The sequence below is a fragment of the Ochlerotatus camptorhynchus genome, unplaced genomic scaffold (genome assembly GCF_037179485.1).
Source record: "Ochlerotatus camptorhynchus isolate MF236.1 unplaced genomic scaffold, CSIRO-AGI_Acam_v1.1 ptg000041l, whole genome shotgun sequence".
Taxonomy (NCBI): domain Eukaryota; kingdom Metazoa; phylum Arthropoda; class Insecta; order Diptera; family Culicidae; genus Ochlerotatus; species Ochlerotatus camptorhynchus.
Window position 1 is genome coordinate 1,997,403 of NW_027040532.1, and position 17,078 is coordinate 2,014,480.

Genomic DNA, 17,078 nt, shown 5'->3' on the forward strand with positions numbered 1-17,078 from the left:
GTAATCATCTCTATGTTAGTATCTGAAACTCCACACGACACTCAACGCACTACAAACTACAGGTCAATCAATTCTTCAAATCCGTGGCAAACAATTAGCTAACAATCAACTATAAATGGAACTAATTTTCCAAAATACCATTAGGTCTCGTAACGGTCCAGAAGTCCGTTTCGTCCATGTTGATCAAATCACAGTCCAAACCCAACTGAGGCGCGCCGATCCCAATTGGCTCCTATGTATAGACTTTTTCCGCTCTTCAAACACCAACGGAACGCAACGACGACAAACGGCGACGGTGCAGCGGTGACAAACGGGTATAGGGACGGGTCACTACGGGCCGACCATTCGAAAGAACCGAACCGAGATGTTGAACGCACGGAAGACCAGGTCAGTCTGGAATAGCTTCAATCGAGCGCATCTCTTAGGTAGCGACAAATACGAATTGCCCTCCAATGTCGATTCGCGTGCTCTCATCACGCCGGGTTCTTCTCCAGCTATGTGGCTCGCTGCTCTCCATATGTGTATAAAAGTTGAAGAACAACGGAACGGAAGGTGATACTGGGGATGTGGAAAAGAATGTATGCTCGCTCACTGTTTACTCCCGTGTACGGTCGGATGCTAGTACAGATAGAATTGCGAGATTATGCTTCGTTCGATTGTGGAAGGGAAACTTAGCTTTATTTCTCTGCCTGCGAACGACACTGTTGATTGGGATTTTTTTTACAATTGAGGCTGTTAGGGTTATCCACTGGGGCCTCTCTTAGCTCAGTCGGTAAAAGCGCAGCTACAAAGCAAGACTATGCTGGAGATGGCTGGGTTCAATCCTGGAATTTTTCGGATTGGAAATTTTCTCTACTTCCCTGGGCATAGAGTGTGTCGATTGTACTTGCCTTGCCACACAATTATACTAATGCAAAAATGGTACAGGCATCGAAATCTCTCGATTAATAACTGTGGAAGTGCATCTAGAACACTAAGTTGAGAGCTATAAAATGCGATAAGCATTAAGCTTGAAATGCGAAAAAGAAGAATAAGAAGAAAGAAGGGTTATCCACTATAACTCAACATGGGTGAATTGTACAATTTTTTCCCTGGCTATTTACTAACTTTGACAAGGCGAGTACTGAATACCGGTGTATCGATTACCGGCAAATCGATACTGGCACAAAAATGGCGAATCAGTTATGATTGCGCTATCATTCAACGTGGTAGTTTGAATTTTAATTATTTAAAATCACAGATAATGTCGTTTAGGGGGGAAAATTTTAAACTAAATTCATCTTGGAAACTGAATCCGAATGCCACATCAGAATGCTTACGAATGCTACGAAAGGGTGATAGAACAAATCCAGAACACTTTTGGCATAATTCGCCCTGTACACCTGTCCCGAAGTGACGTTTCTTAACACACATTTTGACAGTTCCTTATGGGCTTTTGCGTTGGAGTGAGAGAATAAGAAAAAGTCCGCCATGTTTCACACATAAACTGACAGTTACATATGAGATTTCTCCATAGGTGTAAAGAGTTACAGAGCTCTCGTCAACGCCAATAACAGGAAGATAAATTCGGACAAAGTAAAACAGGAATGTCATGCTGCCTTATGAATGACAAAAGCCATTTTTGCGGACATTTTCTTATGTTAACATCTTGATTCACATCGCTGTAGTAATAAAATTACGTTTTATTTTCCATTGATTATGATTTTACACTGATCATACATTCCAATTGATTAGCCTGAAGGGCTCTTCATCTTTGTTTAATTTGTTATTCTAATTAAGGTGTTTACGTTTTTCAACTAGTTTACATGATACCCCTTAGAGTGCGTTTTGCTTGAATAAAAAAATAATAATTTGATATCCTGCCTAACTACTAATAACTTAACCTAAATAGCCAGATCGAGTATGATCTGGTTATTTGATCTCAGGCAGGCGTCTTTGAACCTTTCGGGGATGAGTGTACTCCACTCCTATAGTGTCTGAAGACCAGCCAGGCGGTGGATCTCAGAATTTCGAGTCCGCGGGGGACTGTTGAGGATCATCCCAAGAATCTTGTTCTGGATCCTTTGAAGTTCGAGGTGATGGAACTTAGCACAGCTCTCCCTGCTTGTGGACAACAAACTTGTTTTTAAGGGAAAGGGTGGACTTTCTGTTCATGAGTGGGTAGGGCGATCTAATCAAGACGTTGCACTTGGTGGATATTTTGTCCACATGGGAACGGAACAGCAACTTGCTATCAAGGGAGAGACCAAGGTAGAAGACTTCACTCGACCATTCAACGTCAAGTATTATCAAGGTGGAATATCAAGTTACCATGCGGGGCAAGTCGAAGTGAATTGGAGTGCGGAAATAGTATGGTCTGTGTTTTAGCTGCATTGATAAATCTTCCAGCTTTTGACATAGTCGAACAGAACATACAGGCCTGTTTGGAGTTTTCTCTTCAGAGCATGGATCATTCGACCCTTATAGATGATGGCGTACGCACATCATACTGAAGGCTGAAGCTAGGCGGATTGGACTTGCCATCAACGCATCAAAGACAAAATACATGAAAGGAAGAGGTTATAGGGAAGACAATGTTAGCCTCCCACCCCGAGTTCAGATTGACGGTGACGAAATCGAGGTGGTCGATGAGTTCGTGTATTTGGGCTCACTGGTTACCGCCGAAAATGATACCAGCAGAGAAATTCAAAGACGTATTATGGCAGGGAATCGTGCCTAATTTGGACTGCGGAGGACGCTCCGGTCGAATAAAATTCGCCACCGCACGAAGTTGACTGTCTACAAGACGCTGATTAGACCGGTGGTCCTCTACGGTCACGAGAGCTGTACTATGCTCGTAGAGGATTAACGAGCCCTTGGTGTTTTCGAACGGAAGGTATTGCGTACCATCTACGGTGGAGTGCTGACGGATGACGGAACGTGGAGGAGGCGAATGAACCACGAATTGCACCAGCTGCTGGGAGAACCATCCAACGCAAATGGATCTCGAAAGCGATCCAATAGGAACAAGAAGAAGAGGCGCTCAGTGCGCAAGGTGGATCGACCAAGTAGAAGGCGACCTGCGGACCCTTCGCAGACTACGAGGCTGGCGAAGTGTGGCCATGGATCGAGTAGAGTGAAGATGACTTCTTCAGACAGCAGAGGACAACAAGGCCTTAGCCTGATTGGTATGGTAAGTAAGATGATGGCAGTGTCATCTGCAAACATTGACAAAATATCACCACCCGGATGGGGAGGAACATCTGACGTGAATATGTTGAACAGGATAGGATCAAGGAGGCTACCCTGGGGAACCCCAGCATCAACGTTGGACGTATCAAAAGGTGAATTGTTCAAGAAGACCTGGAAAGATCTGCCCGACAAATAGTTGTTGATGATCTTAACAAGGAAGATTGAGAAGTTGTATCGATGCAGTTTGTACACGAGGCCATCATGCCAGACATTGTCCAGCGGCTTCTCAACACCAACAATGTCATGGCAGATGTCTTGGAAAAGGACTTGTTCCGCTTGATGATGTTAGTAAACCGTGCGAATTGCTCTTTGAGAACGATGTTTTTATCATTTGAAAATACCAGCAAAGCCGAGCTTTCCGAATAGCTTCGAGATGGATGATAAGAGGCTGATAGGGCGATAGCTTTTGGCAATGGTAGGTTCTTTGCCAAGCTTGTGGATTAGAATGACTTTGGCTAACTTCCAGCATGCAGGGAAGTAGCCTAGCATCAAACACTTATTGAAGACCGCTGCAAGGTTTTCGAAGAAGTCAACACTCAAGTTTTTCAACTCGAGGTTGACCACTCCATCGACACCTGCGGCCTTCATGATCTTGTTTGATTTAATGGCTGCTATCACCTCAGCAGCCGATATTCTACTTTCGTCAGGGGCATCTACGGGACTCACCATGGCTTGGCCAAGGTTATGTGAATTCACTCATTGTTGACCAAGAGCATTGACCTGTTCACCTGGGGTTAAGAGTAAGGATTGATCCGAATTCTGATTAAGAGGGGAAAGGGGAGGGATGGGCCTTGGCTTATTTTTTAAAATCTTTGTCATTTTCCAGAACGGCTTAGCACAATCTGGGAGAGAGCGAATCTTGTTTGCAAAATTGTTATTTCTGAGTTCCACTATCCTGACTTGAATGATTTTGTTTTAACGGTGGAAATTTCTGGTACTGGCTACGAATGCTTTTGCGGAGTCTAATGAGGTCTTTAGTGGGCCTGTCAAGGTTCAAAGTATTACATGGTATTACCATAGAGGTAACTCTAAGACCACTGGGTCCCGAAGAAAATCATTATTATTTTTGGCTCACTCAGTACCAGAACAACGGTCCCAAGCAGTCCCAAGCTATTTCACTCACCCCTGCATGTTCTGCATGAATCCACACACCCCTGATGTTATCTGTCAAACTTTCATAGCGAATCAAAACAAACATAGTGTAGTAATAGAATTTCAACTAGAATAGGGTACGTTAATCGTTTGCTTGGGACCAATAGGCTACTAAAGTGGTGAGCCAATTTAAAATCGTTAGTTTCGTATTGATTGTTGGTATTACCATAGAGGTAACTAAGACTAGAAGGTCCCGAAGAAACGTGCTCAACTTTTTGGCTCAGCTCTGGTACTCTCTTTGGTCCCAAGCTAATCGATGCACCCATCGAAACATAGGAAAAACCACGAACCTTTCATTTATTTCTGTTAAACTTTCATAGCGAATCAAAATAAACATAGTGTAGTACTAGAATGTTGTCTAGAATGGGGTACGTTAATCGTTTGCTTGGGACCAATAGGCTAGTCGAGTAGTGAGCCAATTTAAAATCGTTAGTTGCCACCGGTTGGTATTACTCATCAGTCTGGATACTGACACATGTTGCTCTCTGGCCCGAGGGGCACGCAATACAAAGAACCGGTGCGTTGAAGTTAAAATGCAATCAAAAGTACTTAAAGTAATTAATGCGTTTTGAAGTAGTACTGACGGTAATTAAAATTATATATCCGTAATTAATGTAATTAAAAGTATTGAAAATGTAATTAATGTACTTTAATAACGAAATTTTAACTGTAATTAATTGAGTTAAAAAGTAGTTAATGTTCTACATTGTGTAATTAATGTAATTAAAGCAGTAGTTAATGGAATTAATTTAATAACAGCCGTTGCCTGCGTTGGAGTTGAAGGTTATTGCGTGCCCCTAGCTCTGGCCCGGAAAATCGCCTCATCGATGGAGCGCAGACACCGGTCGATGTTGTCTGTCGTTTCCGGCCGGTTGGAACTGCGCCCAGTGGTGGCGCGGGGATAATTGCGTCGAGAAACTTCGAATCGGTTCACGGAGGAACCTACTTCGGCCACCACCGGATAGTGGTCCGAGCCGAGTTCTTGGTAAACCACAGTTTGCGAGATGTTGTTGGCCAAGTTGTTTTCTTTCCGCAACTACAGATGCCTTGCCAAATCATTAACTTGCGAGCGAATTTTTGGCCCGGGATTTGTCCAAAGTCCACTTTTACGTAAGTTTCATCGTCCATCAAAATACATCCGTTGTACTTGGTCAGAACTTGCTGGTACAGCTTCCTTGCACGGCTTTTGGCAACCTGGTTTAGTTTCAGCGTCCTGTTGGGATGTTTGCTGGCATGGTACGACCAGAAACCTTCTCGCATACAGATTCGCCGAACTGTACTATGTGCCGCACTGAACCTTTTCGCCAAATCACGACCGGAGATCCCCTGATTCTTTTGGACTGCCCTTATGACCTTCGCTCGTAGTTTTCGGTCATATGTTCCACTTCTACGTTTGTTTTGTTTTGCACGATCACTGTCACGTTCCATATTCGATAACTTTTGAACAAGTATATGAATCCTGATGAAATTTTCACTACTAAATAAACAATCCTTCCGGATCAAAACGCTGTCAATAGTTTGTTGCTACAACAACTACACGGTTAGAAAAAGTACCCAAAATTAAGTTCTTTTCACTCATCTCGGCACTATAGTGCAGGAACCCAAAAGTAGGTAAAGCGGGTCAAAGTAATTTTCATTTACTTGTGTGCAGTTCGTATGGAATTTTCCACTGGCTTTTTAACCAAAAGTAAGTTAGTTGTACCCAACAGTAGGTAAATATGATTATACTCAACGTTGGGTTCCCACACTTTACTATCCTTGTTGGGTGGTTTTGCTCCTCCGTTTTTGACAACATTAGAAGGAGAAAAGGAGACAAACTAGTCAAAAGTAGGTAAAAGCGAACTGGCCGTTGGGTACTTTTTTTCTTAACATGTAGGGGCGCTACAGTAATTAAAAAGAAGCGGCCAAATACAAACTGGCGCAAACTGGAACAGACTTTATAATGCCGATATAAGCATAAACTTCTCCAGATGATCATCGGATCACCACTCATCGTTGCAAACAGTGCTGCACTCTGATTGGTGGAAAAATTACAGCACAGCGACAAAAAAATAATCGATTAGTTGTTAATCGAGTAATTATAAAATGGGACATCTCCGATTTTGGCCCCGGGGAATTTTGTGCAAACGTGCGTTTGAGAAAAATCGAAATGCCACGCGGTGTATTAAATTGACGGAATCCTACTGATTCTGAAGTATCTTGTCACGTCCGATTAATTTGAAATGCATACGATTGATATTTCATGTGTAAAAAACGAACAAACAGAAGACCGAGCAGAAGACCAAAAAAAAATCTCTGCACGTAATTCAACTCTCACAAAATTTGCGAACCAGAACCAAGGCCGAACAACAAACATGAGATGACTCGCTGTCACTATAGTGACTATTCGTGAAGTGTGAAGTGAAGTGACTATTCGACATTGAGCAAGCATAAGGGCGTAAATGCGATGATCGATTCTCTTCGTAGAGTTTCTCTTTTGATAATAACTCGCTAGAATTAACGTTTCTCGGTGCGTTTGCTGTTGCTTTTGATAGTCAATACAACCTGTTACAACTCTGCATGAGCTGTTAGCAGTGGATGAAAAGGAAATCCCGCGTCCTGAAATACTCATTGGTTTCTTCCCTTGGAGTTCAGAGGACAAAAATGAAGAAATTCTGGCTCTCCTAGAAAGTCAAAACGATGGGTTGGCTGTTGATGCATGGAGGATACTGCAGCGCAACGTAAAAAACCAACATGTAGAACTAGTTTTCACTGTCGACGGAGGATCCTTGAACTCCATCAAAAACAGTAAATTCATCCTTGATTTCAAGTTTGGAAATGCCAACATAAGAAAAAAGTTCCAGAAGAGAAATCTACATGATGGTAGTGAAAGACCAGGGCAAAGGGATGATGGTGAATCTCAAAAGACCCACGTAGGCACTGGCGATGACAAGATGATCGTAGATCAAATTGACGAAATCCCAGGACCAAGTGGTGTCGAGAGCAAAAAACAAACCGTAATGCTCCTGGCTACACTACAAATACAGTCGGTGACAAAAGAAAAGAAAAGAATACACCACAAAAACAAGGATTGAAGCCAGGATACAAAATTACTAGGATCCAAGCAGAAAACAATCCAAATAAGGGGAACCGCAAAACCAATGTTGGGGAAGAACTAAATCCCCATGCGAGCGGTGAACAACAACAACTTCAACAACAATAAAATCAAATTTGTTCAAGTGAACCTTCACCATGCTGTACTTTGTAAAAGGTTCACAGAGAGAAAACTAGACATTGCCCTTATCCAGGAGCCATGGACAAATAAAAGTAGGATATTAGGAGTTCCTACAAAATCTTGTAAGTTAATTTACGATGAAGAGCAATTAGCTCCAAGAGCTGCAATTTTAGTAAATGGAAGAGTAAATTTAGTTCCTATTACAGAATTTATAAAAAGAGACATTGTTGCGGTCCTGATGGAGGTTCCAACAACTCACGGGAAAACGGAAATATATATTGCTTCAGCATACTTTCCAGGAGACCTGGGAGATGTACCTCCACCAGAAGTAGCGGCGTTTGTTTCATACTGCAAGAAACAAAATAAGGCATTTATAATTGGCTGTGATGCAAATGCTCATCACACAATATGGGCTAGCACGGACATCAATACCAGAGGTGAGTACCTTTTAAAGGGTGTCCACGATGAAATTGCCACACACAAAATTGATTCGTAAAATTCGAGTTTTCATCCGATTGCCATCAAATTTTCAGGGATTGAGAAATAACTATTAAATTTCATTTTACCATTTTACTCGTATTTTATTTACAGTCCATACGCAAATGCCCGCACCTTGGCCTTAACCCCGGCCATAAGATTCTGCACAACCTGTGAATAAACCGTTTTTTGCATGTAAACCCATACTTTCTTCAGTTCCTCGACTGTCTTCACTACCTTAGGTCGTTTAAGAAGGTGCTGCTTCATAATCGCCCAGTACTTCTCGATGGGGCGGAGCTCCGGAGTGTTGGGAGGGTTGAACATTTTCGGCACGAAATTGACCTTATTGTCCGCATACCACTTCAGCACGTCCTTGGAGTAGTGGCATGAGGCCAAATCCGGCCAGAAGATTGTTGGGACGTTGTGGGCCTTCAGGAGAGGAAGCAGCCGCTTTTGGAGGCACTCTTTTATGTACACCTGTCCGTTCATCGTGTCCTGGGTCACGAAAGGTGCACGCCGCTTCCCGCACGTGCAGATGGCTTGCCAAACCAGGAATTTCTTCGCAAATTTGGACATCTTCTGAGTGCGGACATGCTCCGGAACGCTGAACTTATCCTTGGCCGTGAAAAACAGGTTGCCGGGGATCTGTTTGAAGTCGGCCTTCACATATGTTTCGTCGTCCATGATGCAGCATTCAACTTTCGTCAGCATGTTGAGGTACAACTTCCTGGCACGGGTTTTGGCGGACTTGTTCTGCTTCTCGTCGCGATTAGGGGCCTTTTGTACCTTGAACGTTCGAAGCCCAGCCTTAGTTTTGGCCTTCTGGACAAAACTTCGGCTTAGGTGCAGCTTCTTAGCCACATCCCTAACGGAGGCGTTCGGATTTCGGTTGAAGGCCCCAACTACGCGGTTGTGATTTTTGGTGTTGTACGGAATACTTTTTCCTTCACTTCTGGGCTTCCGATCGGTGGTCAACCGTTCCTCGAACCGCTTAATCACTCGCGACACCGTGGAATTCGCGATTCCCAACGTTTTAGCGATGGAACGATGCGAGAGATCCTTGTTCTCGTGATGAATGCGCAAGATTTTATCACGCACGAGCTGTTCTTTCGACTCCATTTCCGCGAGTTTTGATCACAGGACTTTAAAACTTGCAGGATGTAAATAATGCACTATGAACTAAATCCACCCAAATTTTCATTAAATTCTACCCAACGGTTAAAAAGTTAGAGCAATTTCATAGTGTGGCAATTTCATCGTGGACACCCTTTAGATTATATTTCTAACAATGATATAGATATATGTAACAGAGGAGATGCTCCAACATTTATAAATGCAATTAGACAAGAAGTTCTTGATTTGACTTTGTGTAGTCCAATAATCTCAGACAAAATCAAAAATTGGCATGTGTCAGACGAAATATCTTTGTCTGATCACAAGCAAATATTATTTGAATATGAGGCTGGTCAACAGCTCACACAAACTTTTAGAGATCCTAGGAAAACAGACTGGGAGCTATATAATTCAGAGCTAGTGGCAGGAAGAGACACGATAGCAATTAACTTAAACACTTGTGAAGAACTTGAGAATAGTTCTAAACAACTTTCAAATTTGATCCAACATGCCTTTTATGAGAGTTGCATCGAAAAGGAACGCTCTACAAACAGGGATGTACCTTGGTGGAACAACAGGCTACAGAAACTTCGTAAAAAAGCCCGGAAGCTTTTCAATAGGGCTAAACGAACACAATAGTGGGAACAATATAAGGAATCCCTCACCGCCTATAATAAGGAAATACGGAGATCAAAGAGGATACACTGGAGGCATACGTGTGAGAACATTGAAAATACTCCAGCAACTGCTAGGTTGCAGAAAATACTCGCTAAAGATCATTCCAATGGTCTGGGCACTTTGAAAAAAGAGGATGGCTCTTTTACTACTTCTACAAATGAAACGTTAGAGTTGATGATGAGAACGCATTTTCCATGTTCTATTATTAATTCAAACGAAGACCAAAACGTGACGACAACAGCAATTGGTATCGATGAAACCAGGACGGATATTCATGAAATATTGAATGAAACGACTGAGTTAGACAGAACAAGAGCTGATGCTTGCACTTTGGCCAACAAAATCTTTACTGAAAGAAAAGTTGAATGGGCGATTGACTCCTTTGAACCTTTCAAGTCACCAGGTAGGGATGGAATTTTTCCTGTACTACTACAGAAGGGAAAAACGGTTGTAATGCCTATTCTAACAAAGATATTTCGAGCAAGCTTAATATTAAGCTATATACCGGCAGTGTGGCGACAAGTGCGGGTTATTTTTATTCCCAAGGCTAATAAAAAGGATAAAACTTCACGAAAATCCTTCAGGCCAATAAGCTTATCGTCTATTTTGCTAAAAATAATGGAAAAAATAATAGATGAACACATAAAGTCATCATATTTAGTCACAAATCCTCTGAGCAAATATCAATTTGCATACCAGGAAGGTAAGTCATCAGTAACAGCACTCCATACGGTTGTTACAAAACTAGAAAGATCTTTTGAAGCAAAAGAAATTTCACTTGCTGCATTCCTTGACATTGAAGGTGCATTCGATAATTCATCCCACGATTCAATGACTACAGCTATGATGAAACGTGGTTTCGATCAAAGCATTGTAAATTGGATCAATGAAATGTTATCAAAAAGAGAAATATCAGCAAACCAAAGGATGCCCGCAAGGAGGCGTGTTATCACCTCTATTGTGGTCTTTAATAGTTGATGATCTTCTCAAAAATTTAATAGCCCATGGCTTCGAAATAATTGGCTTCGCAGATGATATAGTCATAATTGTACGTGGCAAATATGATTGTATTATCGCTAACAGAATGCAAATTGCTTTAAATTTTGTCTCATCGTGGTGTGATAGGGAAGGATTAAACATAAATCCTTCTAAAACTACTATCGTGCCATTTACCCGAAGGAAGAAATTTTCATTAGACAACATAAGATTGAAAGGCACACTTTTGGAACTTTCTAATGCTGTCAAATATCTTGGAGTAATCCTCGATAGTAAACTTAATTGGAATATGCACCTAGAGCAGGCAATAAACAAAGCTACTAATGCTCTATGGATATGCAAAAGAACATTCGGTTAACAGTGGGGACTGAAACCGAAAATGATCCATTGGATTTACTCGGCAATTGTGAAACCCAGGATTACTTATGGTGCATTGGTCTGGTAGACAAAAACAAAAGAGAGTGTTGTTCAGAGAAAGTTAGAAAAACTCCAAAGGTTAGCAACTCTCTCAATAACAGGTGCAATGAGAAGTACACCATCAAAGGCATTGGATGCTTTGCTTTATATGCTACCATTGCATCAATTTGTACAATTAGAAGCCGAAAAGTGTGCTCTAAGGATTACAAGGTCAGTGAAACTCTTTGAAGGAGACCTTAGAGGACATCTTACGATTCTAAAAACTGTTAGTATCAACTCTCTAGTAAGGAACAACGAAGACTGGATGGAGAAAAGATACAACTTCAATCGACTTTTTCGAGTAGTTGACCCTGGGCGTAATTCATGGCAATTTGGTGGCCCGGTTCTTCGTCCAGGATCGATTGTTTTTTATACAGATGGTTCAAGATTGAACAATCAAGTGGGAGCAGGAGTAACTGGTCCAGGGATAGAAATATCGGTTCCTATGGGCAGATGGCCAACTGTGTTCCAAGCTGAAATCCAAGCAATTTTAGAATGTTCCGTTATATGTTTGCGTAGAAACTATAAAGGGCCACCCACATTAGATCCGTTTGCGTTGCGTTGACGTAAATTTGACAGTTAGACAATAGATTTAGCTGTCACTTTGCCGCAACGCGTCCGATCCGGATCTAATGTGCGTGGGCCTTAAGAGTTCAAATATATGCGTCATGTCCGACAGTCAAGCTGCTCTAAATGCTTTAAAGTCGGCGACATGTACATCAAAACTTGTCTGGGAGTGTGTTCAATCACTTCAAAAATTGTCTTGTCATAATCAAGTCAACTTATATTGGGTTCCTGGTCATTGCGGGATTGAGGGAAATGAAAGAGCTGATGCACTAGCAAGACTCGGATCTTCTCATAAGTTCATAGGGCCAGAGCCCTTTTGTGGCTTATCGGCTGCATCTCTTAGAATGGAGCTAAAAGCGTGGGAATCTTCAAAAGTGGAGGAAAACTGGAAGAACACTTCCATTGCTAGGCAGTCGAAGCGATTTATTAATCCAAACATTTCTGTGACCCACAAAATCCTGGAACTTTCTAAGAAAGATCTTAGTATATATGCAGGTCTTATAATAGGTCATTGTCCGAGCCGTTATCACTTGAAGCTGATTGGAAAACTTCAAGATGATGTATGTCGCTTCTGTGGCATAGAAAAGGAAGACTCGGAACATTTGCTATGCCACTGTCCGGCAATTTTCAATAAAAGGCGTAAGTTCTTCGACAAGGGGCTGATAGAACCCTTTGACATTTGGAGAACAACTCCTAGTACGGCGTTGCACTTTATTCGAAGTATAATGCCGTGCTGGGATAATGCTATTAGTCAAACGATGGCGATCACTCCTAATAATAGTGATACGGCATCTTGATATAGCTAAAGAAAAAAAAATGGGGAATATATCACAATAGATCAGAAAAATGGTCGCGGTGATGAAAATACCCGACAAGGGAAAAAAAAAACTCTGCATTGAACAAATTCTAGAAAATTATTTCACTTAGCTGTAGCAATACAAAGAGAAAATCGATCAAGAGAATCGATCATCGCGTATACGCCCTTATGCATGCTCACTAGACTGGTGCAAAATTTGACTTTTTCGCTCCACAATACTTCGATTTCAAATCGGATCCTGACTAACCTCTCAAAATTTGAACCCATTTGGTCAGAAACTGAGATGGCACAAACCATTTGAAGTTTGTATGGGAATTACTATGGTCTGCTTCAAAAGCTTTCAACTGTACTTGTAGGAAATTTTCCCAGCTACAACTTTGCCGAAGACCACTTTTTGATTAAATGCAAGGACCGAAAGTTATCAATGGTTCAATGCGCTAATGTCTAATGATCATGCTAAATCAACTGCTCAGCAGGTAACATTGGTGTTTCTGGGGCGTTGAATGATCAATTTGCCCCTCGGATCACAGTACCTATTTATTTTATTTTTTGTAGCAAAATGTAGATTTTTTTCCTTGATATGTTTTCCGTCGATCTTGTTTTCCGTGCTGAGCACCAATGATACCGACGCCAGGAAGGCAGCTCCCACACCTGGACCCTACCTATCGACCCATCAACTCATGAACCGGGGACCAACGGCTTTACTTCCCATCCGAAGGAAGGCGTGATCAGAGATGTTATGCCTCAGAACATCCCGGCTGCGCCGACTGGGATTGAACCCAGGCCTGCTGGGGTGAGAGGTAATCACGCTTACCACTACACCACCGGCGCCGCTAAATGTAGATTTTGATTTTCTTCTTTTTTTTTTAATACAAATTTTATTTCGTAGCAGGAATAATACGATCGCGCATTTGAAATTCAAACTTCGAAATCACATAATAGCTGCCCCAGAATCCCGCGGATCTTAAATTCTGCACTGGTGCTAAGAGAGACCCACTTCATATGAGATTAAATGACAATCTTTCCGAAAGAAAATACACCATCACAGGAAAATCCCAGTCAGATCAGTTTCTATTGTCCATTTCCAAGGGAAACTCCGAAAGATCTGCCAAAATTGTCTGAACCATCTCGACATCCCTCTGGGCATCCGATTGCGGTTTGGCTTTCAGCTTGCCACGTTTCTTCTCCTGCTCGGCCCGTCTGTTGAGCGTGCTGACGATAGTGAACTGTATCACATCAGGCGCATCGCTGCTGTCCTGTTTTTCCAAGTGCCGGGCAGCCAGGTTCTGTACGGTATCAGATTCCTCGTTATCACCCGGTTGGAAATGTACTTTATAGTGATTCCGTAGGTCCGTTATCAAACGGAATGACGCTTCGCACCTATCACACTGGTAGGGATTCTCGCCAAAGTGGGTTTTACTGTGCTTGACCAGGTCGTTGCTTTGGGCGAACGAACGATCGCAGGTGGAACATTTGTAGGGTTTTTCTCCCGTGTGGGTACGTATGTGCCGTTTCAAGTGGTCCGATGTTCTAAATCTACGAAAATGTGGTGGGATATTGGATTAGTTGCAAGGCTTGATATTTTAAATGATCTGCTTACTTCATATCGCAGATGTTGCAACCATGTGGTCGTTCATCTAAAAAAATGAGATACAAAAAGTTAATATTTTTCGCTATATTGCGAGTGAAATATTCCTACTAACTCGTGTGAACCATAATATGGGAGAAGAGCGCGTGTTTCAAATTGAATCTAGCTCCACAAGTCTCACAGGGGAAGTTCTTTTCCTTGGTGTGCGTCAGCATGTGAACCTTTAAAGCACCCTTCGTGTGAAACTTGGACGGACACTGACAACAAACGAAAGCTTTTTCATCGGAGTGACGGACAAGGTGCTGTCGCAGGCTGGGCTTGTTTGAAAATGCTTTGCCACATTCTGGACATAGATACGGAGTCTCACCAGTGTGGTTGTGCATATGTTCCCGCAGATAGTAAAGCGACTTGCATCGTTTTTGGCAAATGTGACACGCGTGGCGTAGTCCTGTCGAGTGTATAAGTTTATGTTCCTCCAATTTTTCCTCGGTAAAGAATACTTCATCGCAACGACCGCTGGAGCAGTAAAAAATCTCATCCTGGTGTTTCAGCTTCATATGCTTCTTTACGGCAAAGGGACGGTTCATCGTGGCAGAACATCGTTCACAGCGATATTGCCTAGGCTTCCGAGACTTCCCCGCAGCTGTCTTACTATCGGTACTTTCGTCTTCCACTTGGGCTTTGGAAGCAACTTCCTTTTCCGGATCAAGGGTTTCCACGAACACTTCTGCGAACTGTTGTTGTGGCTGTGTGGCTTCTATTGGTACCATAGCTTCATTTTCCTGTTTTACTGTCGAGGGTGCTGGGCAACCCGTCAGCATTTCCCACAGCTTCCGATGGCTTTCAATGCATGTCTGGTGTAGCCTGTATGCTGATTCAATTTTTGACCTGCAATCAGAGCACACGGTTTGTGGCATTCTATGCGATTCTACTGGCTGTGACTTTTGGTCATATTCGGCAGCAAAGATCTGAGAACAGATTGCATTGAGCTTCGTGTAAATACTGAGGCAGTCTGGGCTTGCCTGTACATAGATGTTCTCCGATGATGAGAAGGCGACGTCCTGTGTGCAGACGCGACAAAGCTCGGACAGATCAGTTCCCAAACTCAGTTCCATAATGCTTATGGCTAATGTTATGTACGCGTTTTGCACTGCCGTTATTTTCCTCACAAATAATTTAATCTTTTTATTCTCTACATTTGCTAATAGATTTTGAAAATACCTATCCTACTGTAACAGCTGTAACGTAACAGTGATGTTTATGTTTATATTTTTTTAGTCCAAATTAGAGAGACACAGGGTGGCCAGATATTTTTTTTCATTATCGGTAGCTTCTCAAAACGTTTATCGGTAGTTATCGGTAGGCCATCTTAAGAAGGTTTTCCCGATACTTGAAACCTTTGTGAGCGGAGGGGGGGGGGGACTCTGCTTCAGAAAAATATTCTGTCCTTTAGTTATTCTGCTTTAAACTAGTCGAAATCAATATTTATAATTCTAATGCTAGTTCTGACTACACGGAAAACAAAACATTGGTATTGAACATTTTTCAAGATTACAAAAAATCTGTGATTCTCGGTAGGAAAAGTGAAAAATCGGTAGTTTTTAACCCTTCGTCTGTGAATCGGTAGGGATCCCGAAAATCGGTAGGACTACCGATAAATCGGTAGGACTACCGATAAATCGGTAGGTCTGGCCACCCTGGAGAGACAGCAAAACGTACACGCTGATTGTAATATCCTAAAAATGTAGTAATAAATTACATGAATCGTATACACGGTAACTCACATCAACTCAAAATTGAGTTGAACATGCTCATTTCAGCGGGAAGTATGCCCTGATAAACAAATACTTTAAGCGAACTGTATACCGGATGGGAAAACTATCCCACAAATGGTTTGGATGATACACCGAACACGTCGTTAAACTCTCTTTTATGGTTATTTTTATTAGGGTGCCCTAATAAAAATTGTATGGTTAATTTGCTTAACGACGTGTTCTGGGTATCATCCAAACCATTTGTGGAATAGTTCAATGATTTGGGTTATCGTTCGTTTATGGTTATTTTTTATTAGGGTGGCTTCTCAAAACTGAGTAGGCGCACTTTTACTCACTTTTGAGTAAACGACGTTCTCGCGCAGAATGAGTCAAAACCACTCTGTGATATTTTCAGCCGGAAAGATTGGTTTTTTTATTTGTTTTGATAAAAAAAAAAAAGGTAATTACCTGCTCCAGATTCATTTAACTGGAGCTGAAGACGACTGAAAACCGTCTCAGTATGCAATTTCTACTTACCTTAATACATTTTGGCCGGTGTTTAATTTCGCCATTTCTTAGAGCGTTTGCTCCTACACGGCTGGCATCAGCGTTGCCAGATATACCGATTTATCGGTATTTATACCGATTTTTAAACTTGATACCGATATACAGATAAGGTTTCTCAGAATACCGATTTTTGAGTTATAATACCGATTTATACCGATTTTTTATTAATAATCAAAATAATTACTGCCTCGTGCTAAATTGTCAGAGGAAACTACTGCGAGAGACTTTTATCTTTTTGAAAATTAAATTTTTATGAGGCTTGAGTGCTTGATACTCTTTCGACTAATGCTTCCATTTCCTCTCCGTTTTTGGTTACCAAGGAGACGAAAAACAGCTGATGACTCATCCCAGTAATTTTTGAAAATCGGTAAATACTTTTATTCAGTGGAAACATAGGACCATCAAAACGTTAATTTTTGAACTTCCTGATTTTTTTTTAATCTTCCCTTAGAAGTTTCTACCAACTTT

At 41.8% G+C, this 17,078-nt stretch overlaps 2 protein-coding genes across 3 annotated transcripts in view; both read right to left on the reverse strand.

Annotated features, from left to right (window-relative positions):
• Positions 1-381, reverse strand: part of zyd (zydeco) — a 62,651-nt gene extending 62,270 nt beyond the window's left edge. Inside the window, exon 1 of the mRNA XM_065236901.1 lies at positions 139-381. Coding sequence (XP_065092973.1) covers positions 139-178 — 40 coding nt within the window. The 5' untranslated portion in view covers positions 179-381. The remainder of the gene's footprint in view (positions 1-138) is intronic.
• Positions 382-13,754: 13,373 nt separating this feature from the next.
• On the reverse strand, positions 13,755-15,567 carry LOC135713408 (zinc finger protein OZF-like). 2 transcript variants are annotated; one of them, XM_065236521.1, is made up of 4 exons: positions 15,511-15,567; positions 14,405-15,453; positions 14,302-14,338; positions 13,755-14,237 (listed from the first exon to the last, which is right to left on the reverse strand). In XM_065236521.1, the coding sequence occupies exons 2-4, from the start codon at positions 15,402-15,404 to the stop codon at positions 13,766-13,768; spliced, it is 1,509 nt and encodes a 502-aa protein (XP_065092593.1). In that variant the 5' UTR covers positions 15,405-15,453; positions 15,511-15,567; the 3' UTR covers positions 13,755-13,765. The 2 variants fall into 2 exon arrangements, with proteins under 2 accessions (XP_065092593.1, XP_065092601.1); XM_065236529.1 differs by lacking the exon at positions 15,511-15,567 and having other exon boundaries at positions 14,405-15,509.
• Between the last annotated feature and the right edge of the window lie 1,511 nt (positions 15,568-17,078).

Bases quoted from the DNA above. Each gene is read 5' to 3' on its own strand.
- LOC135713408 (XM_065236521.1), bottom strand. From the start codon at position 15,404: ATGGAACTGAGTTTGGGAACTGATCTGTCCGAGCTTTGTCGCGTCTGC. The intron at 14,339-14,404 runs GTTAGTAGGAAT...TCATTTTTTTAG, and splicing joins CCATATTATGGTTCACACGA to ATGAACGACCACATGGTTGC. The intron at 14,238-14,301 runs GTAAGCAGATCA...ACATTTTCGTAG, and splicing joins TGCAACATCTGCGATATGAA to ATTTAGAACATCGGACCACT.